Source organism: Vicia villosa, unplaced genomic scaffold, assembly GCF_029867415.1.
Source record: "Vicia villosa cultivar HV-30 ecotype Madison, WI unplaced genomic scaffold, Vvil1.0 ctg.001856F_1_1, whole genome shotgun sequence".
In the NCBI taxonomy this organism is placed as follows: Eukaryota; Viridiplantae; Streptophyta; class Magnoliopsida; order Fabales; family Fabaceae; genus Vicia; species Vicia villosa.
Window position 1 is genome coordinate 34,161 of NW_026705752.1, and position 25,652 is coordinate 59,812.

General features: G+C 33.5%; 1 protein-coding gene across 1 annotated transcript; it reads left to right on the top strand.

Moving 5' to 3' along the window:
- The first annotated feature begins 21,107 nt into the window (after positions 1-21,107).
- LOC131636907 (serine carboxypeptidase-like 45) lies at positions 21,108-24,750 on the top strand. Its single transcript, XM_058907495.1, has 11 exons — positions 21,108-21,592; positions 21,734-21,827; positions 22,592-22,687; positions 22,769-22,861; positions 22,938-23,008; positions 23,140-23,334; positions 23,440-23,517; positions 23,611-23,735; positions 23,936-24,028; positions 24,123-24,240; positions 24,382-24,750. Exons 1-11 carry the CDS (start codon positions 21,554-21,556, stop codon positions 24,556-24,558), a joined length of 1,179 nt encoding a protein of 392 aa, XP_058763478.1. The 5' UTR covers positions 21,108-21,553; the 3' UTR covers positions 24,559-24,750.
- Positions 24,751-25,652: the final 902 nt, after the last annotated feature.

Genomic DNA, 25,652 nt, shown 5'->3' on the forward strand with positions numbered 1-25,652 from the left:
CAAAGACGAGGTTGAGAAGCAATTCAATGCTGGCTTTCTGAAAGTTGTAAGTTATCCTCCTTGGATAGCTAATATCGTGCCTGTGCCTAAAAAAGACGGGAAAGTCAGAATGTGTGTAGACTACAGAGATCTGAACCGGGCAAGCCCCAAAGATGATTTCCCTTTACCTCACATCGATGTACTAGTTGACAATACTGCACAATGCAAAGTATTCTCCTTTATGGATGGATTCTCAGGGTACAATCAAATCAAGATGGCGCCCGAAGACATGGAAAAAACAACTTTCACTACACCCTGGGGAACCTTTTGTTACAAAGTAATGCCCTTTGGTTTAAAGAATGCAGGAGCAACATATCAGCGTGCAATGGTAGCTCTGTTCCATGATATGATTCATCAGGAAATAGAGGTTTACGTGGATGATATGATTGCAAAGTCCAACACCGAAGAAGAACATCTGGGTCATCTGCACAAGCTGTTTGACAGACTCAAGAAATACAGGTTGCGATTGAATCCAAACAAGTGTACCTTTGGAGTGAGATCCGGTAAACTCTTAGGTTTCATCGTCAGCAGCAAAGGTATTGAAGTTGATCCTACCAAGGTCAAAGCCATTCAAGAAATGCCCATACCCCGTACCGAGAAACAAGTCAGAGGATTCTTGGGACGTCTGAATTACATAGCCTGATTTATTGCCCATATGACTACTACTTGTGTGCCAATCTTCAAACTGTTGAAGAAAGATCAAGTGGAAAGATGGAATGACAAATGCCAGTTAGCCTTTGATAAGATCAAAGAATATCTCCAAAAACCGCCAATCTTGTTACCACCAGTGGAAGGAAGGCCTTTGATAATGTACCTAACTGTGTTAGAAGATTCAATGGGGTGTGTGCTGGGGCAACATGACGAGTCCGGCCGAAAGGAGCATGCAATCTACTATCTTAGCAAAAAGTTTACCGATTGTGAAACAAGATACTCACTGCTCGAGAAAACTTGCTGTGCCTTAGCATGGGCGGCTCGCCGACTAAGACAGTATATGCTAAACCATACCACATTCCTGATCTCCAAAATGGATCCTATCAAGTATGTGTTCGAAAAACCTGCTTTCTCTGGAAGAATAGAAAGATGGCAAATGATCTTAACAGAGAATGACATCCAGTACACTTCACAAAAGGCGATCAAAGGAAGTGTGGTAGCTGATCATCTGGCTCATCAAGCAGTGGATGATTATCAAGCGTTAAACTTTGACTTCCCAGATGAAGACATTATGCTAGTTACTGACTACGAACAACCAGGACCGGAGGAAGGACCCGAGCCAGGATTCCGATGGACTATGGTTTTTGATGGAGCTTCTAATGCACTTGGCAATGGCATCGGAGCTGTGATCATTTCTCCCACAGGAGGTCATACACCATTCACTGCCAGATTATGTTTCAACTGCACTAACAATATAGCTGAATATGAAGCATGTATTCTGGGTCTCAAAGCTGCAATCGATCTAAGAATCCAGTTCTTGGAGGACTACGGGGACTCGGCCCTTGTAATTTATCAAGTCAAAGAGGAATGGGACACAAAGCACCCGAATCTAATTCCATACAAAGAATATGTGTTGTGTTTGATTCCTTATTTTGAAGAAATCACTTTCGAACATATCCCGCGCGAAGAAAATCAATTGGCCGATGCCTTAGCTACCATTTCATCTATGTTCAAAGTCAGGTGGGATAATGAGGCGCCAATGATCACCATTTACAGATAGGATGAACCAGCCTATTGCAATGAGATCGATACCGAAGGAATGGAAGAAAAACCATGGTTCCATGAAGTAAAAAGATATCTCGAAGCTCAGGAGTACCCTGAAGGGGCATCCATTAACGATAGAAAGTTTCTAAGAAGATTTGCTGCTAAATTCTTTCTAAGTAATGGAATCTTGTACAAACGCAACCATGACTTGACTTTGCTTCGTTGTGTAAACAAGAAGGAAGCGGAACAGATTATGGAAGACATACACGACGGTGCCTTTGGTACTCATTCAAATGGACATACAATGGCTAAAAAGATCTTAAGAGCAGGTTATTACTGGTCTACCATGGAGACAGACTGCCATCGTCACTCCAGAACTTGTCACAAATGCCAGATATATGCCGACAAAGTACATGTACCTCCAGTCCCATTAAACGTCCTGACGGCTCCTTGGCCTTTTGCAATATGGGGTATTGATATGATTGGAGAAATCAAGCCTACTGCCTCCAACGGACATCGTTTTATCCTGGTCGCTATTGACTACTTCACAAAATGGGTAGAGGCAGCTTCGTTTGCTTCAGTCACCAAGAATGTTGTGGCCCGGTTTATCAAACACAATCTCATTTGTCGGTATGGCATCCCTGAAAGGATCATCACGGACAATGGCACAAATTTAAACAATAGAATGATTACTGAACTCTGCACACAGTTCAAGATCAAACATCATAATTCCTCTCCATATCGACCAAAGATGAATGGCGCGGTGGAAGCTGCCAACAAGAACATTAAGAAGATCATCCAGAAAATGACGGTAACTTACAAAGACTGGCATGAGATGTTACTGTTGCACCCCAATTTTTGAGCTCTGAGATCCCATCATTTTCTAAGTGTTATGATCATTATTGTTATACCCCAAAATTCGCCCGCGTTCTTTTTTTCAAAAAAAGAAGTCAACAGACTTCTGTCTAAAAATTTGGATTTTTATACAATCTTGGATTTTTATTTCATAAATATCCTGATTTTATGAATACTCAATTTTTAGAATTTTTTTATACAGTATTTTGGTTCGCTGTTAAATTTATCCTTTCATAAACGCCAAATACTGTTTATCACTTCATACACTGTTTATTTGAGATTTATTTTCAGATAAATAATGCTGACGCAGTTCGTGCAGAATTAAAATTTGCAGGCGCGGAATCCGGGTTTCAGATTATACTGGTAACAATTAAATTATTATTGGTTTTATTTCCCACTAATTTTTATTTTTATACTATATTATTTTTTTCAAAATCTCTTTCTTTCTTTTCAAATCTTTTTTTTTCAAAATTAAATTCTAGCTTTATTCTACACCCCTTTTCTTTTCAAAAACCTACCATACTTTTTTTTCAAATCCTACTACTATTCAAACGGTACACTCCACTCCCAACGTCTCTATCTCTCTCTTTTCACTCTATAAATACTCCTCATTTTTTCCATAAATTCTCACATCAAATTTCACTCATCTCCCAAATTTCTCAAACTTCTATCTCATAATTATTTTCTCTTCTTCCCCGGCAGAAATGGCAAAGTGGATGGATACACTTTTTCTTATAGTCATCACTATTTTTACGGTGATCATGTCCTTCTTCTGTCTGCATAGTCCTGAAAAATGCGGACCTGCGATGGTTACACTTCCGATCATCTATTTTCTGTTGTTCATAGCATGGATTATTAATCGTCATTTTTAAAGTTTGTTGTATCTGTCGCTTTCAAATAGTGTACCGTTTATTTTATTTGTCGTACTGTTCATTATATTATGTAATATTTGTACTGTTAGTATTAAATGTTGTACTATCTGTCGTACGGTAGTTTAATTATCAAGATAATATTATGTGTGTTAAATATTTATTTTTCTGTGCATTAAATATTTATTTTCAAGGTTATTATCGGTATTTTCGTTCGCGTACAGTATATTTTATTTATTTATTATGTTTGTGTTTTTCTAACAGCTCAGGTAAATAAATTTTTCACCATTAACACAACAAAAACAAAAAAAGAAAAAAAATTAACTTTAAACTGTTGAATTTTCACTTTAACTGTTACGTTAATACCCAGACAGCTAGTTACCAGTCAAACCCGCTATCAGCGCAATTCTCCGTGTTTGTACCATCAGTCAAATCAATTTTTCGCACTTCAAATTTCCAAGATTTTGTTCTAGAAGTCTTCTGATAATCACGTGGTCAACAGAGACTCAACACTGCACAAAAATCAGGTACGCCTAACTGTCTCCTATACAAACAGTCCCTAACTAGGGTTTTTGTTTTTTTTCCAGGAGAACGAGTTTTTGAGACCTCAAATGGATTTCATGGATCTCCATATGTCTCAAAATACCACCAGACAAATTTTCAAACTTCGATTCGCTCAGACGCACAGTCAACAGCTCAAACAGTCAACAGACGACCAGTTTGACCAAAAAGTCAACAGACAGTAAAAAATGCAATTTTTTGTCAACATCCATATTTTGTCAAAAGATTCATCATGTGATCAATGGTTGATCATAATTCATCAAGAAAAGTTCAGAAATCGACAAAACTCAAAATTGCAAAATTAGAGTTTTTTAGCTAAAAGTCAACTGAACTTTGACCGACCATAACTCTCTCATAATTTATCAGAAAAATTCCAACCAAAGCTCATTCTCAAGGAAATTCAATTCTCTACAACTTTGATGTTGGGACCAAGGTCAAGAAATGCTTCCGCCTAAGAGATATAAGCCAAAACATTACGGGTCATTTTGAAAGTCAACAAAAAGCAGTTTTTTGTCAAAGCCCATATCATCAAAATAACTTCTCCAAATGCAAAAACGCTTCCAAAGTGGCTTGTAGAGGACATCTTGGGCTTTCCAAAAAGTTAAAGAACACTTTCATAGGATCAAAATTGAGGGAGATATGCCTTGATGAAGTTGACCTTTTTTGGAAAAATGCATGAAACAAGTAATGACCAAAATTTGATTTTTTTTTCAAAAAGGCCAATTCTTTTGTGATTCAATCTTGATTCTCATATGTTTAAAGGGCATCCACGACCCATCCATGATTCATGACATTTTTATTTCATTTTAATTAAATTTTATTCATTTAAAGTTTAATTAAAGTGAGATAATTCAAAGATATTATCAAAGATGCTTATGGTTGCCAATCAAGACCAATTCAAGATGCTTAAATATATTATTGCAAGGTTGAAGAGAATAATACTTGAGTGTTTTAACCATGGTTAAGAAATACACTCATTGAAAATATTCCATTATCATATTTTTTCCACAAAATCAATCATGACAATTTCCACTTGCAAGGCTTCCAAGATCAAACTCTTTGCCTATAAATAGAACTTCATTTTCTTCATTCAAGAGGAGGAAAAAAAGGGAGAAACAAGAGGAGAGCACAACAACAAACACCAAAGCCATAGCATAAGTTTTATATTTTCCAAAAGTTTCAATAAACTTGTAAAAATCAAGGCTCATTCAAATAGCCACTTTCAATCAATTTCAATCACTCTATTCCACTCTTGGGACATCATAGAGTAAGTACAATGTAATTTTTAATATGTAGTAGTGTTAGGAGTTCATGAATTAAAAACTCCATATTTATGCATATTTTCAATTTCTCAAAAAAAATATTTTAATTTTAGTTTTAAGTTGATAAAATGTTTATTTAATTTTTAACATAAAAATATTTTATTTCTTTTCATAATTAATTTATTTTGCTTAATTAATTAGTAATTATGTAAATATTGCTTTTTTTAATTATTTTCAACCAATAAAAAAACTCCAAAAATATTTTCCTTTTAGATTTAGGTTTATATTTTTTATAATTTAATTTTTGACATATAAAATAATATTTTTCTTGTTAAGTTTAATTATTTGTATAATTATTTGTTTAATTAGCTTGTTAATTAACTTAAAATCAATTCCAAAAAAATCACAAAAAGAATGAATTAAGTTTAATTTGTTTTATATTTATTTTTGTATATTATTTGATATTATTTCTTATCTTTTTCCTTTGTCCCGAATCGGAATAAAAGATCAAATATGGCAGAGATTGTATGCAGTTGATTTAAGACTTTTGAAATTTATCGTGTAGTCGCTATGATTCTATCAAGCTTCTGATAAATTTTCATTAACTTTAAATCCGAGATCATCGTTCACTCACCATCGATCTTCACTAACATCGTGAATATACTTGACTAGCTTCAAGATGATTCACGTGCTAACATACTAACAATTGACTTTAATTTCAGCATTTTATTATATTGTTCTTTATATTTCTCGCTTTATGCTTTATTTTATTATTTATTATTTATGTTTCTGTTATTTTTTCTTTGTCCATTTGGACATATTATTTATATTTCTGTTATTTTTTCTTTGTCCACTTGGACATATTATTTATATTTCTGCTATTTTTTCTTTGTCCATTTGGACATATTATTTATATTTCTGCCTTTTTTTTTCTTTGTCCATTTGGACAAATTATTTATATTTCTGTTATTTTTTCTTTGTCCACTTGGACATATTATTTATATTTCTGTTATTTTTTCTTTGTCCATTTGGACATATTATTTATATTTCTGTTATTTTTTCTTTGTCCACTTGGACATATTATTTATATTTATGTTATTTTTTTTTTGTCCATTTGGACATATTATTTATATTTATGTTATTTTTTCTTTGTCCACTTGGACATATTATTTATATTTATGTTATTTTTCCTTTGTCCATTTGGACATATTATTTATGTTTCTGTCATTTTTTCTTTGTCCATTTGGACATATTATTTATATTTCTGTCATTTTTTCTTTGTCCATTTGGACATATTATTTATATTTCTGCTATTTTTTTCTTTGTCCATTTGGACGTATTATTTATATTTATGCTATTTTTCTTTGTCCATTTGGACATATTATTTATGTTTCCGCTATTTTTCTTTGTCCATTTGGACATATTATTTATGTTTCCGCTATTTTCTCTTTGTCCATTTGGACATATTATTTATGCTTCCGCTATTTTTTCTTTGTCCAGTTGGACGCATTGTTTATGTTTCCGTCATCTTCACTTTCTTCTATTTTTTAAATCAAAAGTGAGCTAAGCAATTAAGAGCCCATGGATAACCATGGATACAAAGGGTGCTTAAAACCTTCCCTTTGTATAACCAACCCCCCGAACCCAAAATCTGTCAAAAGGTCTTTCCTGTTCTTTTATGCCTTTCCTTTTTTGGATAAAATAAAAGTCGGTGGCGACTCTTGCAAAAAAAAAAAAATAAAAAAAATAAAAAAAAAAGAGCAAGGAGTCAGTTCGCCTCAAAAAACCGAGTTTACAGAACTGGCGACTCTGCTGGGGAGTGAAAATCTTTTTAAAGAGGGGTTACCTTAGAGTTTTTTATCACTTTAATATTTGCTTATACTTGTTTATTTTGTTATTTTTTTGCTATTCTGGATATATGTGTGGTTTCGTCACTTGAGATACATTATGGACAAATCCTAACCCAGATTAAGTACACATAAGAATTAGGTGGAGGGTATAGTCATGTATGGACAAGTGTTTCAGACGGGATAGCTCATCCCTATTGCTGATTAGTCACTAGGCCTTGTTTCTTTACTGTTTGCATTTCCTTAATTGTGCTGTTTACTTTTAGACTTTGTTGGTTTATGAATGGTGATTTTAATGAAATGAGCATCGTATGTTTGAATTCATTTTCATCTACTATGTCTATGTTTATGCTTCTTTTACAAAAAAAAAAAAAAATTCTATTTTGCTTTCTCTATCAAACTTGTGTTTTATGCAAAGATTGGAGGGAGGATGATGACAACGAAATACTCAGGTTGTTGAACTGTATGCTTTCAAATAAAACTTTGTTGACGATGTACAGGCATTGTTTCACTTCCCAAACACTGGAGAAATAAGGAAGTTAATCCCTCGTCAACCCCTTTGAGCCTAGAAGTTGGTGTTTCTTTCTATACGAAATAACCCACATTTTAACCCGGGGCAGGGTAGTTCCCAGTTAATTTGGTTTGTGCATTCTATTTTAAGAGAATAATTCAATACGCCTTTCAACAAGTGTTTCAATTAGAAGCTTTCCTCCGCATACATCAAAGAAGTGCTGGAGATGCCAATCAAAAGCTGATAATGGTTCATTATAATCATTAAGCAGGGTAGTCACTATCTTTCAAAAAAAAAGTATCAAAAAAGAAAATCAAAGAAAAGCCTGCTAAGTCAAAATCAAAAAATGACTTAGGCAAAAATTAAGGCATCCCGCTGACTGTAAGTTCAAAATAAACAGTTCAGGCAAAAGTTAGGGATATCAAAAGAAGGAAAAAAGAAGAGATAAGTCAATAAATTCTTGAACCACAAAATGTTGTGACTATCAAAAGGAAAAAGTGACTGTCATCTCTAAGTTTTCTTGGCTTGTGAACTTTCATCATTACAACAGGTAAAAAATTCCAGAAGTCTCTTGGAACCTGAATGCATATTTTAAATTAACTGGGTTTAGGAATGAAGATCATCACGGAGATGGGGTGGGTTACAAAAATTTTGAGCCTTATACCTTTTATTTTTTTAAACCGTGAACCTGACCACGTTACAACCTTCAAAAGCCCTAATTGAAGCAAGGTTTATTTTGAAAGCATACTACAACAAGGTTGCGTAAGCTGACTCCCAAGAGATTTACCAATCATTTATGTTGATACCATATCTTTGCTTTATCTTTCACGTTGATTGTCTTAACCTTTATGTTTTAACCAGTGATTCCATTTTCTTTACAAAGTGATTTTGATTTCAAAAATATGTTTTGAGCATTGCATTAAAATTACCATTCTTGAATGAACACTTTATTTGAAAGTAAGTACTTATCTTTCGGGAAGTTCAAACAGTCGAGAAACTTGATCAGTGATCCTATCAGGGGCACGTTCCTTCAAGATCCTGTTGTTCAGATGTTTAATCAAGATTTGTTGATCAGAATATCCTATTCAAGATGTATACTATGGCAAGTCTTCCCAACATTCATTTCAAGAGTTGAATCCGTGATCAGTTCATCCCCAACATAGTTCAACTGAAGCCATGATCAGTTAACTTGCAACAATTACTCAATCAGGGGCAATCTTCTTCAGCAATACTCAAGCCTAGTTTATCAGTTATTCTCAAAGGATCATTTGTTTGATACAGTTATCAGTGTGACAAGAAGTTTGTTCATGCATCTTCTTTCCAAGCGGATTTTTTTTTAGAGTTCCTGTGTTGAGGAATCAAAGCTCCAATCTTGCCTCACAAAAGAGTCAATCCCAGTCGTCATGAATAACTACATTGCATTGAGCATTCATCATGCATAGAAAACTTTAACATCATGCATAAAAACAAAATCATGCTCATTTACATTCTTCTAAGGTCCTGTTGTTGTCAACATCTTACCTTGAGATCAAAGTCCAACTTACTTGGCACCTACCCAAACAAATTTATCCTTTTGATTCGTTTTGTCTGTATCTATCTGATATTCTTCATGATATGTCTTGTTTGTTCTGACAATTTTTCAGAACTTTGTCACCTTTTATTCAAAGCTTCTATGGATGTCCCAATTCCCAATAAAGTGTTATTACCTCATTCAATGTCACTCTTGAATGTCTCTGAGTTCAATCATGTTTTATCTTGATTGTCGTTTGATGCTGCTGCATTCATGGTTTATCTTAAAACGCTTTTGATATTTTCTTCTTAAAGTTCAAATCATGTTTTACCATGATTGACCTTGGTGTTCTCTAATCATGTTTTACCTTGATTGTCACTTGGTATTCTCTAATCATGTTTTACCTTGATTGTCATTTGGTATTTTTCAATCATGTTTTACCTTGATTGTCATTTGATGTTATCCAATCATGTTTTACCTTGATTATCCCTTAATGACATCCAATCATGTTTTACCTTGATGGATCTGTGACGATTATCTAATCATGTTTTACCTTGATTGTCCGTTGATGATTATCCAATCATATTTTACCTTGATTATCCTTAATGACATCCAATCATGTTTTACCTTGATGGACCTGTGATCATGTTTTACCTTGATTGTCCGTTGATGATTACCCAATCATGTTTTACCTTGATTGTCATTCGATGTTGCCCAATCATGTTTTACCTTAATTGTCATTTGATGTTGTCCAATCATGTTTTACCTTGATATTCATTTTATGTAGCCACATTCATGTATGCCTCAGATATTCTCTTCTCAAAGTTCAATCATGTTTTATCTTGAAAGCTTCTGTCGACTGTTTCTTTCTTTTTGTGAAGTCCGATTCTATTCCTGGATGACTTATACCTTTTCCCCAACGGAGTCTGTTTACTTCTCCCCTGTGGTGTCCTGTTTCCATCTCGTGGAAATCATATGCATTCATAATCATAAGCATTACATTGCATCTCAAGTTCAAAAATTGTGTTTTTATATATATTTAAGTCTCTTCAATCACGTCGAAACGAAGATCTACAATCATCGTGTCTCCGGATAGAAGAAACTTAAATAGGGGCATCTGTTGCACCCCAATTTTTGAGCTCTGAGATCCCATCATTTTCTAAGTGTTATGATCATTATTGTTATACCCCAAAATTCGCCCGCGTTCTTTTTTTCAAAAAAAGAAGTCAACAGACTTCTGTCTAAAAATTTGGATTTTTATACAATCTTGGATTTTTATTTCATAAATATCCTGATTTTATGAATACTCAATTTTTAGAATTTTTTTATACAGTATTTTGGTTCGCTGTTAAATTTATCCTTTCATAAACGCCAAATACTGTTTATCACTTCATACACTGTTTATTTGAGATTTATTTTCAGATAAATAATGCTGACGCAGTTCGTGCAGAATTAAAATTTGCAGGCGCGGAATCCGGGTTTCAGATTATACTGGTAACAATTAAATTATTATTGGTTTTATTTCCCACTAATTTTTATTTTTATACTATATTATTTTTTTCAAAATCTCTTTCTTTCTTTTCAAATCTTTTTTTTTCAAAATTAAATTCTAGCTTTATTCTACACCCCTTTTCTTTTCAAAAACCTACCATACTTTTTTTTCAAATCCTACTACTATTCAAACGGTACACTCCACTCCCAACGTCTCTATCTCTCTCTTTTCACTCTATAAATACTCCTCATTTTTTCCATAAATTCTCACATCAAATTTCACTCATCTCCCAAATTTCTCAAACTTCTATCTCATAATTATTTTCTCTTCTTCCCCGGCAGAAATGGCAAAGTGGATGGATACACTTTTTCGTATAGTCATCACTATTTTTACGGTGATCATGTCCTTCTTCTGTCTGCATAGTCCTGAAAAATGCGGACCTGCGATGGTTACACTTCCGATCATCTATTTTCTGTTGTTCATAGCATGGATTATTAATCGTCATTTTTAAAGTTTGTTGTATCTGTCGCTTTCAAATAGTGTACCGTTTATTTTATTTGTCGTACTGTTCATTATATTATGTAATATTTGTACTGTTAGTATTAAATGTTGTACTATCTGTCGTACGGTAGTTTAATTATCAAGATAATATTATGTGTGTTAAATATTTATTTTTCTGTGCATTAAATATTTATTTTCAAGGTTATTATCGGTATTTTCGTTCGCGTACAGTATATTTTATTTATTTATTATGTTTGTGTTTTTCTAACAGCTCAGGTAAATAAATTTTTCACCATTAACACAACAAAAACAAAAAAAGAAAAAAAATTAACTTTAAACTGTTGAATTTTCACTTTAACTGTTACGTTAATACCCGGACAGCTAGTTACCAGTCAAACCCGCTATCAGCGCAATTCTCCGTGTTTGTACCATCAGTCAAATCAATTTTTCGCACTTCAAATTTCCAAGATTTTGTTCTAGAAGTCTTCTGATAATCACGTGGTCAACAGAGACTCAACACTGCACAAAAATCAGGTACGCCTAACTGTCTCCTATACAAACAGTCCCTAACTAGGGTTTTTGTTTTTTTTCCAGGAGAACGAGTTTTTGAGACCTCAAATGGATTTCATGGATCTCCATATGTCTCAAAATACCACCAGACAAATTTTCAAACTTCGATTCGCTCAGACGCACAGTCAACAGCTCAAACAGTCAACAGACGACCAGTTTGACCAAAAAGTCAACAGACAGTAAAAAATGCAATTTTTTGTCAACATCCATATTTTGTCAAAAGATTCATCATGTGATCAATGGTTGATCATAATTCATCAAGAAAAGTTCAGAAATCGACAAAACTCAAAATTGCAAAATTAGAGTTTTTTAGCTAAAAGTCAACTGAACTTTGACCGACCATAACTCTCTCATAATTTATCAGAAAAATTCCAACCAAAGCTAATTCTCAAGGAAATTCAATTCTCTACAACTTTGATGTTGGGACCAAGGTCAAGAAATGCTTCCGCCTAAGAGATATAAGCCAAAACATTACGGGTCATTTTGAAAGTCAACAAAAAGCAGTTTTTTGTCAAAGCCCATATCATCAAAATAACTTCTCCAAATGCAAAAACGCTTCCAAAGTGGCTTGTAGAGGACATCTTGGGCTTTCCAAAAAGTTAAAGAACACTTTCATAGGATCAAAATTGAGGGAGATATGCCTTGATGAAGTTGACCTTTTTTGGAAAAATGCATGAAACAAGTAATGACCAAAATTTGATTTTTTTTTCAAAAAGGCCAATTCTTTTGTGATTCAATCTTGATTCTCATATGTTTAAAGGGCATCCACGACCCATCCATGATTCATGACATTTTTATTTCATTTTAATTAAATTTTATTCATTTAAAGTTTAATTAAAGTGAGATAATTCAAAGATATTATCAAAGATGCTTATGGTTGCCAATCAAGACCAATTCAAGATGCTTAAATATATTATTGCAAGGTTGAAGAGAATAATACTTGAGTGTTTTAACCATGGTTAAGAAATACACTCATTGAAAATATTCCATTATCATATTTTTTCCACAAAATCAATCATGACAATTTCCACTTGCAAGGCTTCCAAGATCAAACTCTTTGCCTATAAATAGAACTTCATTTTCTTCATTCAAGAGGAGGAAAAAAAGGGAGAAACAAGAGGAGAGCACAACAACAAACACCAAAGCCATAGCATAAGTTTTATATTTTCCAAAAGTTTCAATAAACTTGTAAAAATCAAGGCTCATTCAAATAGCCACTTTCAATCAATTTCAATCACTCTATTCCACTCTTGGGACATCATAGAGTAAGTACAATGTAATTTTTAATATGTAGTAGTGTTAGGAGTTCATGAATTAAAAACTCCATATTTATGCATATTTTCAATTTCTCAAAAAAAATATTTTAATTTTAGTTTTAAGTTGATAAAATGTTTATTTAATTTTTAACATAAAAATATTTTATTTCTTTTCATAATTAATTTATTTTGCTTAATTAATTAGTAATTATGTAAATATTGCTTTTTTTAATTATTTTCAACCAATCAAAAAACTCCAAAAATATTTTCCTTTTAGATTTAGGTTTATATTTTTTATAATTTAATTTTTGACATATAAAATAATATTTTTCTTGTTAAGTTTAATTATTTGTATAATTATTTGTTTAATTAGCTTGTTAATTAACTTAAAATCAATTCCAAAAAAATCACAAAAAGAATGAATTAAGTTTAATTTGTTTTATATTTATTTTTGTATATTATTTGATATTATTTCTTATCTTTTTCCTTTGTCCCGAATCGGAATAAAAGATCAAATATGGCAGAGATTGTATGCAGTTGATTTAAGACTTTTGAAATTTATCGTGTAGTTGCTATGATTCTATCAAGCTTCTGATAAATTTTCATTAACTTTAAATCCGAGATCATCGTTCACTCACCATCGATCTTCACTAACATCGTGAATATACTTGACTAGCTTCAAGATGATTCACGTGCTAACATACTAACAATTGACTTTAATTTCAGCATTTTATTATATTGTTCTTTATATTTCTCGCTTTATGCTTTATTTTATTATTTATTATTTATGTTTCTGTTATTTTTTCTTTGTCCATTTGGACATATTATTTATATTTCTGTTATTTTTTCTTTGTCCACTTGGACATATTATTTATATTTCTGCTATTTTTTCTTTGTCCATTTGGACATATTATTTATATTTCTGCCTTTTTTTTTCTTTGTCCATTTGGACAAATTATTTATATTTCTGTTATTTTTTCTTTGTCCACTTGGACATATTATTTATATTTCTGTTATTTTTTCTTTGTCCATTTGGACATATTATTTATATTTCTGTTATTTTTTCTTTGTCCACTTGGACATATTATTTATATTTATGTTATTTTTTTTTTGTCCATTTGGACATATTATTTATATTTATGTTATTTTTTCTTTGTCCACTTGGACATATTATTTATATTTATGTTATTTTTCCTTTGTCCATTTGGACATATTATTTATGTTTCTGTCATTTTTTCTTTGTCCATTTGGACATATTATTTATATTTCTGTCATTTTTTCTTTGTCCATTTGGACATATTATTTATATTTCTGCTATTTTTTTCTTTGTCCATTTGGACGTATTATTTATATTTATGCTATTTTTCTTTGTCCATTTGGACATATTATTTATGTTTCCGCTATTTTTCTTTGTCCATTTGGACATATTATTTATGTTTCCGCTATTTTCTCTTTGTCCATTTGGACATATTATTTATGCTTCCGCTATTTTTTCTTTGTCCAGTTGGACGCATTGTTTATGTTTCCGTCATCTTCACTTTCTTCTATTTTTTAAATCAAAAGTGAGCTAAGCAATTAAGAGCCCATGGATAACCATGGATACAAAGGGTGCTTAAAACCTTCCCTTTGTATAACCAACCCCCCGAACCCAAAATCTGTCAAAAGGTCTTTCCTGTTCTTTTATGCCTTTCCTTTTTTGGATAAAATAAAAGTCGGTGGCGACTCTTGCAAAAAATAAAAAAAATAAAAAATAAAAAAGAGCAAGGAGTCAGTTCGCCTCAAAAAATCGAGTTTACAGATACCTTTTGCTCTTCATGGTTATCGCACATCAGCGCGTACTTTAATAGGGACAACTCCATTTTCCTTAGTCTATGGTATGGAGGCAGTTCTTCCAATTGAAATTCAGATTCCTTCTCTAAGGATTATGAAAGAAGCCGATCTAGATGAAGACGATTAGATTCAGACTCGGTTGGACCAGATAAACTTGATCGATTAAAAGAGGCTCGCAGCTATTTGTCATGGTCAGTTGTACCAGAAACGTATGATCAAAGCCTTCAACAAGAAAGTCAAAAGTCAAGCATATCAAACCGGTGATTTGGTTGTCAAACGCATCATCTTACCACAAGGTGACCCCAGGGGCAAGTGGACTCCCACTTATGAGGGACCATTTGTAATCAAGAAAGTATTCTCCGGCGGAGCCATGTTGCTTACCACTATGGATGGCGAGGATTTCCCACACCCTGTAAATGCGGACATAGTCAAAAAGTACTTCGCTTAAAGAAAAGCTCGCTAAGTTGAAAACCTGAAAGGGCGACTTAGGCAAAAAAATGAGTGTCTCGGTGGATTGAAAACCTGAAAGGGCAATCCAGGCAAAAATTAGAGACTAAAAAATAATAATTATCCCGGTAGGCTGAAAACCTGAAAAGGCAGCCTAGGCAAAAGTTAGGGAATAAAGCGTACGACTATGTCCTGTTTGGCTACCTACTTATCTTCAAGGTTCAAACACATCAAAGGCACCAATCAGTCCAATTACTTTCTTCCAACCAGTGAGGGATGAGATGCTCGAAGACTGATTGGCAATAGCAGAATTGAAACTTGACTGGATTGTTTTCACATAGCTATTTCTCTTTATAAGTACTTTTCAAAGCTTCATGACAATTTCCTACTACTAGGATTTTTGTCTCCTTGTACTAATCAGCCTATTATGGCTCTTTTTCAAAACCAATGCAGCTCATGCTCAAAATCAATGTTTTCACTTTTTCTATTTTGAATACGTAAACGTCCCAATGATAATTTTGAATGAACATATGCATTTGAATATGATTGATGTTTATAAGAAAAACAGGAATAGCATTCAGGTAATGTCCCAATCATCTGGACATCATCCCGAAACCAGCATCAGAAGAAAAATCCCCAACAGAGATGCATTTCTCAGCAAATTCCTCAATTAGATTTTTCTCTCCAACAAAGTGATTCGAGAAACCTTCTTCCCCAGCAGGGCTGCTCAAGGTCACTATCTCCAGAAGGTGTGATCCTCCACGCCAAGGATTGGTCAAATACTGCATCGGAGGATAACGCATCTTTCATAAGGTGCATCAAAATCAGAACTTTCAAATTACCTTTCATCCCCAAGCGGTAGTCAAAGATCCCTCAACAGAGCACCCTGGTCTGCAAAGAAGGTCCCCAGCTAAGTGTGCTCGAACAAGATAGCAAAGATCATCAACAATCACAATGCCTTCATTTCCAAAATAACAAACAGGGATTTATTTTCCCAACCAGAAGATTGATACGCTCTAGACTGCATAAGTCATGTCCATACATCATACATCATACGCATATTCATACACAACATATAATGTTTCATGACAAACGCATACATAACATGCACATTTCTCATTTAGTTTGAGAATCTCAACATATACATTACATGCATCATAACATTGCATGTCACTAACTTGATTTTTTTCAGGTGGACGAATATCCTCAGAAAAGTTGTTCTCAGTCACATGCAGTGTTCCCCTGAATTCTATTCAGACGAACATTCCTCTCAGATATAATCAAGCCAAAGATTCATTCTGAAGAGATCTCTCTTTCCAAATCGCCTATCTTTCCAATATCTCTTGAGCATATTTCTTTTGACAAATAAAAATGCCCTCTGCAGATTGAATCACTTCTATGCCAAGAAAGTATTTCATCACTCCCAAGTCAGTCATCTCGAATTCTTTCATCATTGATTGTTTAAACTCTCTAAATAAGAATTCATCATTTCCAGTAAATATCAAATCATCCACATATAAGCACACAATCAAAATATTTCCTTTTTCTCTAGTTTTGATGTAAAGTGTATGCTCATAAGGACATTTGTGAAAACCTGCTTTGTTGAAATAGGTGTCAATTCGACTGTACCAAGCTCGTGGAGCTTGTTTCAATCCATAAAGAGCTCTTTTCAACTTGTAAACCATGTTTTTGCTGTCCTTCTTTACATACCCCGGGGGTTGTTCCACAAAAACTTGTTCCACTAGCTCTCCATGTAAAAATGCAGACTTGACATCCAGTTGAAAGACAATCCAATTATTTTGAGCAGCCAATGAGATGACCATTCTAATTGTGTCATGTCTTGCTACTGGAGCAAATACTTCAGAATAATCCACTCCATACTCTTGAGTGTACCCTTTAGCTACTAAACGAGCCTTGAATTTATCAATTTCCCCTTTTTCATTCACTTTTGTTTTGTAGATCCATTTTACTCCCACTGGTTTTTCTCCTTCTGGCAGCTCCACTAACTCCCATGTATTATTTCTTTCAATTGCTTCAATCTCTAAATCCATAGCATTTCTCCATATTTCACTTTTAAATGCCTCATCAAATGAAATGAGATCACTTCCAGTAACAAAGTGAGCTAATGTTTCTTCATCAGAGAGCTCTTCACCACTTGTATAATCATTCATCCAAACTGGCCTTCTCCTTTGACGTGGCATATTTGGTAGTGATGTTTCAGCATCTCCACTTCCATGATCAGATCCAAGTGCATTTGATTCTTCCAAATTATCATGTGCATCCTCTTCTATTTCTGCACTCTCATTATCCTCTAGTTCAAGAGCCACTGATTTTCCTTTAATATGGCTTTCCCAGTTCCAGTTAATGTTTTCATCGAAGACAACATCTTTAGAAATACAAACCTTCTTTGTTAAAGGATTGTAAAGACGATAAGCCTTAGATTCTTCACTTACGCCAAGTAGTATACATTTCTCTCCCTTGTTATCAAGTTTCTTTCTCTTTGGATCAGGAACATGCACATAAGCTATGCAGCCAAAAACTCTGAAGTGATCAACAACAGGTTTGCGACCAGACCAAGCTTCTTCCGGTGTCATGTTCTTCACAGAAAATGTTGGACATCGATTGAGAATATGAACACTCCAATTAACTGCCTCTGGCCAAAAGTTCTTCGGCACATTCTTATTTGCTAGCAAACTTCTCACCATATTCATGATAGTTCTATTTCTCCTCTCCGACACACCATTTTGATGTGGTGTGTATGCTGCAGTCAATTGTCTCTTGATTCCATTTTTTTCACACAAATCCACAAACTCTGTTGATGTATATTCTCCCCCACGATTTGTTCGAAGGCATTGAATATGTTGTTTTGTCTCCTTCTCAACTCTTGCTTTGAATCTCCTAAACATATCAATGGCTTCAGATTTTTCCTTTATAAAATATACCCATGTTTTTCTACTAAAGTCATCGGTAAAAGTTATGAAGTACCTTTTATTGCTGTTTGAAGTTGGATTTAACGGACCGCATATGTCCGAGTGCACTAGTTGAAGGACATGATTAGCTCTCCAAGTACACTCTTGAGGAAATGATTTCCTATGCTGCTTTGCAATCACACATTCTTCACACACATGAGATGGAGTTTCGATTTGAGGTAGCCCTGTTACCATTTCCTTTTGCTGTAAGGTTCTGAGTCCGTTAAAGTTTAAATGTCCAAACCTGTAATGCCATAACCATGAAGAATCTGAAATAGATACTTTGAAACAAGTTTGATCTTCAAAAGTCTCACATTTTAGTTGAAACATTCGATTCCCCGACATCTTAATAGCAGCAACTAGTCCCTCTTCTGGATCATGAATTTGACAGGTACCCTTCTGAATTACAATTGCACAACCTGTTTCTTGCAATTGTCCCAGGCTGATTAGATTGCTTTTAAGCTCTGGTACATAATACACACCTTCTATATTCTGCATGTTCCTATTCATGTGTACTTTAACAGTTCCTTTGCCCATAACACTCATGCTAGAGTTATTGCCAAGCTTGACACTGTGTCGAAAATTTTCATTTAAATCACAAAAAAGATTTTTGTTACCTGTCATGTGATTGCTGCAGCCAGAATCAAGGTACCAGATCTCCCCATTTTCAGCCTGCTCTTTCTCAGTGTAAGCCATCAATAATATTTCTTCCTCATCTGTTTCAACAAAGTTTGCCTTTTCTTCCGTTTTACCAGGACATTCCCATTGAAAATGACCAATTTTGTGACAATTGTAGCATTCAATGGATGGCCTGTAAAAGCTTCCTTCTCTAGTGCCACGACCACGCCCCCTTCCTCTTCCTCTAAAGCTTCCTCGACCTCTGCTTCTTCCAAAGAAATTCCCGGAATGAGTCACTTTGAGAGCTTGTTCTTCCTCAATATGGTTTGACATGCGTTGTTCATGCACTAACAATGAACTTTGTAACTCATCTATTGACATAGTATCAATGTCATTTGATTCTTCTATTGAACATACCACATAGTCAAACTTAGATGTCATAGAGCGTAGAATTTTTTCTATAATTGTCACGTCTTCCATCTTCTCTCCATGTATCCTCATCCTGTTTGCGATTGTCAACGTCCTTGCAAAATAATCATCAACGGATTCTCCAGCCTTCATGTTCAGAATTTCAAACTCTTTACGAAGAGCTTGTAATTGAGCGCGCTTGACTCTGCTAGTGCCTTGATACTTCTTCTTTAAGGAGTCCCATATGTCTTTTGCAGTATCCTTCTTGAGAATAGTCTCGAGAACAACCCGATCAATTGCTTGATACAAGTAATTCTTTGCCTTGAGATCCTTCAGCTTCAATTCTTTTCTCGCCTTTAATTGTGCATCAGTCAGGGCTGTTTCATCCCTTACTTCTGGAATTCCTTCCTCAATCAGTCCCCAATATTCCTTCGATTTCAAAAAATTTTCCATCAACATGCTCCAATGATCATAGTGACCATCAAGCTTTGGAATTGCTGGCTGCACAAAACCGTTACTGCTCCCTTCACTTGCCATAGTCAATGTTCACAGAAGAAGACTGCTGCTTCAGGTAGTCAGGCCCCTTGCGGAGCTGTGATACCAAATGTTAAATATCACAGAGAAAAACAAGGTAATAGGAAAGGAAAATTCTCTGATATTCTTGAATGAAAACAAATGGCCCTTTTAAATAGCCTTACATAACAACTACCACACTTAAACGTGGTATGAAACACTAACCCTACTTACCTACAAAGAAGGAATAACTAAATAGACTAAATCAACAATTCCTAATTGATAGGATAGCACAACAACCATACTTCCTAATTAATAGGATTTATTAGCAGGAACAGAAAAACAAAATAAAACTAAATAGCCACCAACTTCAACATGTTTAATATTAGTAGGAACTTGGCTGTGTGAGACTGAGACTGAGAATATAATTCAATTGCACTTTTTTGTTGGACCCGAATTGATTACAAAGATTCTTTAAGTCATTTCTATTCATTGAATCCATCTTAAAAGCCAACGTATCCGATGGTATTTCTGAAGTTCACTTAATAATAATAATAATTAGAATGTCCAAGGACTTTTCAACTAATCAAATGGCAGATGCACTCCATCTAGCTGATAAAACAGACAGAAATGGATCTCAGCCACTTTGTCTTACACTTTTGAATTTAAATTATAGAAAATTATAGAGGTAAAATTGTGTTTTCAATTATAAATTTTAGCTATCAAATGAGATAATTAATAGTCACTTCAGTTATACTATTATATTTAAATATTTAATCATATGTATTGTTTAAAATATTCTATGATATATATTTCACTATTTTGAAGTAATATTGAGTATTATATTTTTTTCATGAATATATATTGAATAAAATATAACAAATAAACAATCAGGGATTTCCAAACACTTATCATTGCTCTTCAAATAAATAAATTGCTGATTTATTGAAGTAATATTTATTTATTTTTAACTTATTTGACTATAAAATGCACTACACACGATTAAATTTTTTAATTTTTGACATATAAGAACACTAATACAATATGAAAATATTCAATGGAAGTAACATAACTATTAAACATTATAATAATAATTATAATAAATACCATTAGTTCAATAAATAAATGCTATTCAATTTTATTATTATAAAACTTCTATTTTAGATTTTTGTTAACATGTTATTCTTGCTTAAACATAATTTTAGCATATATTTTTATAAGCATAACAAGTGTCAAGTGGAAGTAAAAAATAAATGCTTGCTGTGTGAAAAGCAACGAATAAATGCTTAATGTGTCAAAACAAAATGTTCGTCACATGGGTTCAAAAAATGTTATAAATAGCTTGGGTTGGGTACATAAATTCCATTCGCAATTATCATTCAATTTGATATCTCAAAACCAAAACCCACCCTACTTGATATCTCAAAATCAAAACCCAAAACCACCCTACTTTTCACTTCCCCACACCATCAGAGGCGGATCTTACTCAATTTGTCTTAAAAGGATTTTATAATCTTCTACCTGAAACTGCTTCCAGATAACTACCAAAGAGCAACATGACTTCCCTTTGCAATCTTATTATTTTTCTTTCTGTTATGATCACACTAGTCTCCATTTCGGTTACATTTTTCTTCCCCATTTCCATTACATTTTTCTTCCCCGCTTTCTCCACTGTGGAGACTGATCAGGTAATCCGATTACCTAATCAGCCCAAAGTTGATTATAAGCAGCACGCGGGATACATTACGGTTGATGTAAACAACAACCGTAACCTGTTCTACTACTTCGTTGAGGCGGAAAATGAACCTGCCTCTAAGCCGGTTGTTATTTGGCTTCTCGGTAAGCTATTTATTTATTCTATTTTAGCCATTTACTCTGTAATTTAATATAATACAAGTTGGAGTCGAAGATTGACAATTTCAAAAAATAGAAAATAGATGAGAGTATTGTAGAGAAATAAAATTGTTATTAATTTTGCAGGACTCTGCCGTGGGAGAAGGAGCATTTGGTCAGCATGGGCCGTTTAGACCCACCATGAGGGGTTTGGTCAAAAACCCCTACAGTTGGAATAAAGGTAATTTTACTTCAACAACTTGATTTTTCTTCTTGTTGTAAAGCTTGATTCTTCTTGTTATAAAGCTTGATTTTTCAGCTGGAATACAGTTTTATATTTACTGCAACTTTCAGTATCATGGTTTTAAATTGCGGTTGCGGCTGCGGATGCCGTTGCGGTTGCGGATGTTGCAGTTGCGGTCATTGCGCTTGTTGCGATGCGTATTGCGGCCATTGCGGCGTGAATTTTTAAAAGGAAGTGTTTGAAATATTATATTGAAAAACACTTAATGTTATGTTTTTTCATTATATAAGAAGTAAATTGAATTTTAGACTTCTAATATATTGATTTTTGATGAAAATACTTACAAAAACATGATTAAAATTGTCCGATGGGGTTCCTAATACATCCGGAAGCGAGACTATAAAATCACACCGCAATTGCGGTCAGATGCGGTTGCGGAGACAACCGCATCCGCAATATTGCGGGTGCAATTGCGGTTGCGGACCGCAATTTAAAACCATGTTCAGTATAGTAGCAAGTGAAGTGATTAATTAATTTTTAAAAAAATTGTTGAGCTAATTTATTTTTACAAAATTATAATTATAATATTTTAATTAATAATTATGGCTCTCTCTAATATTTTAAACAAAATTCAACAATATTTCTTATGCAACAAATGCAAAATCCGACACTTTATTATTAATAAAATTCTTTATGCAATCTCATTTTATTAGTATTAAGAAAATCTCTGATAAAGTTATTGCAAAATATTATTATTACAGCGGCAAACCTGCTGTATCTTGATTCTCCTGCTGGGGTTGGTTTTTCTTACTCAACCAACCTTTCAGACTATTTGCTTGTTACGGATGAAATGGCTGGTAATACACTTTTACTTTAGCAACTTTATTTATTTTATCTAAGCTATACATTTTGTCATTACTAACTCTTGGTGTTTCCAGCGAGGGATCACCTTGTTTTCCTTCAGCATTGGTTCAACAAATTCCCAGAGTTTAAGACCAATGAATTCTTCATCGCAGGACAGGGCTATGCTGGTAATATTTATGTTTAATGATTTTTTATTTTCTTTTTATATTTTGTTTATTAACGATTCTGTTTGATTGTCCTCAGGTCACTTTGCACCTCAGCTTGCCCAACTCATCCTCGAAACTAAATCCGAAATAAATTTGAAGGGGATTGCTGTGAGTAAAAATAGTTTCTTCATTTTAATAATTATTAGGATAAAAATGTCTTCATATTCTTTATTTTATTAAATAGATTTTAATACTATATATGATAAATAACATATTTATTTATTTATTGATTTTTTCAGATAGGAAATCCTCTTTTGGACTATGATAATGACTACAACTCGACGGCTGATTTTTTATGGAGCCATGCACAAATATCGGACTTAACATATTGGAAGCTTAAGAATAAATGTGGTTATGCATCTATTACAAAGGAGTATATCACTGAGAAATCTACTAAAGCTTGCCAGGATACTAATACAAAGATGTCCATAGAAGTGTGTAAATAATATATGAATATTTTTTTAAAAGGATATTTTATGTATTTTCCTTGTTATAATAATATTTCACACTTTTAACTTGAGTTTACATTTCATGTACAGGTGAATGGTTATACCAACTCATTCAATGTGTATGCTAACACTTGTCCAGCCGCACCAGAAAATGAAGAATACCTCCAGGTATATATAAATTTTCTCCAATTCTTTAAATTTAAATTCTTTTATAATTTGCTCTTAATGTTATTCTTATTCCTACTCTCTTTCTTTGTTTAGCAAACCGGAGAAAAAGCTTATGTATGCACTAGAGATGCAACTAATGCATACATGGATAAACAAGAAACTTTAAAAGCTTTGCATGCATCACTGGTAGGAATTCAAAAATGGTCCATTTGCAGCAAGTAAGTTTTTTAATTGACATCAATATTTAGTTATATGGTTATAATTTATTAATTTTTAAATTGTTTATATAAATTAATTAGGTTGCTTTTCCTTTGATTTTACTTAATTGCATTGATTTCTTCGAGTAAATTATAGTGGGTAAGTTTTTCAATTTACCAAATCTAAATACTAATACCGATTCCATTTTCATCTGTAATAGGGTTCTCTACTATAATCCCTATGAGCAGTTCAACCCAACCATCAATTTACTAGGGACACTTGTTAGATCAGGGGTTAGGATACTAGTATTCAGGTAATATTATAACAATATATTTTCATTCCTTCTACTATTAATCTATTTAATATTTAGTTCTTTTGACTAAGCAAAGTTGTTTTTTTCCCTGCAGTGGTGATAGTGATTCCGTCATTCCATTTATGGGGACACGGTCCTTAATACGTGAAATGGCGGAGGATTTTGGGTTCAGGACTACAAGGGATTATCAAGCCTGGTTTCAAGATGGACAGGTAAAATATTTGTCCTATTTAAGTGTAAGAAATATGAAGTGTGTGAAGTTTTAGGAATAATAATTTTTTATCTTCTTTTTTACCTTTTAATTATCACTTAATTGCCTATAAAACTAACTTATTTTGATATTTGAATGTAAGGTCGCTGGATGGAGCCAAGTTTTTGAAGACATCCTAACATATGCTACAATATTAGGAGAAGGACATTCAGATGGAGTTTCTCAACCGAAGAATTCGCTTCTGATGCTGAAGACTTTTTTGGAAGGAAAACCACTTCCAGAAAGGCACCCTTTTCCTAAGAATGGGCATAAAAATTAATATATTAGTGATGTTTGAAAAATTATATTGGACCATCATTGATGTGCAGATATAAGAATTCTATTGAACAAAGTGAAAGAGGGGAAATTATGTAAGATCATGGTGGTTGTTGTTGTATCAGAAGAATCATGTTTTATTTTTTGTACGGACAATTATTTGCGCTTCATTTGTGTGTCTTTTAATGATTGCAAATTTTTGTCTCTAATAAATAAGAAGAAAGGAAGTTTAAAGAGGGTGTCCTTTGGTTTTGGAGAAAGGAAGTTCATGAAACTATTTAAAATTCACAAATAATTTAGATAGACCAACATAGTAATTAATGAGAAAGGTTAACAGGAAATAGGAGAACAAAAACATAAGGATCTCGACTTACTCGCTTCTCAAGGAAACTTCCAAGGCCTTGATCTCGAAATTTCTTTTTTACCCAGAATATACAGCAGAATCTTCCAAGTCCAATTAGTAGCACCAGCATAAATAACTCAAACAGCAGAAACAATTATAGAGTCCTTTCCTTTCATTACCTATTCAAAAAAGCTCAAATTATATTCAACAATTGTTTAAAAGGTGTACTTTCAAACTTTTTTAATTTACAAGCTTGTACATTACCTGAATAAATGTTGACAAATTTATTCCTTGCTTAAGAGTAGCTTGATGCAATCTTCTCACCTACGAAGTTTGATAATATGCCGCAACAGGTGTGTTTAGGATTTGTGAATAAAGTAGTGGTAAGAAAACCGGACTATTTATCGAAAGGGGGTTAGAAAAGATCTTTACCGAAAGTACGGCATGGCAGCGGGGTATCCACCTCTACATCGAATGTCAGGGCCAAGCTGTTAGTTCATTCAAAGGATAATTGTTTCCAGGAGTTATGGTGAAATTTTTGTCTAATGAACTAAAATCTTGTATCCGTTTAAAGGCATGGCCACAGACTGACAAACAATATAGATCTCTATGTTCGCAATCTACAATTGGAAAAACATATTCTTTTAAAGAAGTCATACTAATAATCCAGGGAAGTTTTACATAAATACTAGTCTCGCATTGATCAAGTATGAGAACTAATACCACATCCAAAGCCAATAGATCCGTTCAACACA

What these genes read in the sequence shown, in the direction of transcription:
- LOC131636907 (XM_058907495.1), top strand. Translation starts at nt 21,554, where the DNA reads ATGAACCTGCCTCTAAGCCGGTTGTTATTTGGCTTCTCG. An exon ending in GGTTGTTATTTGGCTTCTCG is followed by an intron (nt 21,593 to 21,733) that starts GTAAGCTATTTA and finishes TTAATTTTGCAG; the next exon opens with GACTCTGCCGTGGGAGAAGG. An exon ending in AAATGGTCCATTTGCAGCAA is followed by an intron (nt 23,736 to 23,935) that starts GTAAGTTTTTTA and finishes CATCTGTAATAG; the next exon opens with GGTTCTCTACTATAATCCCT.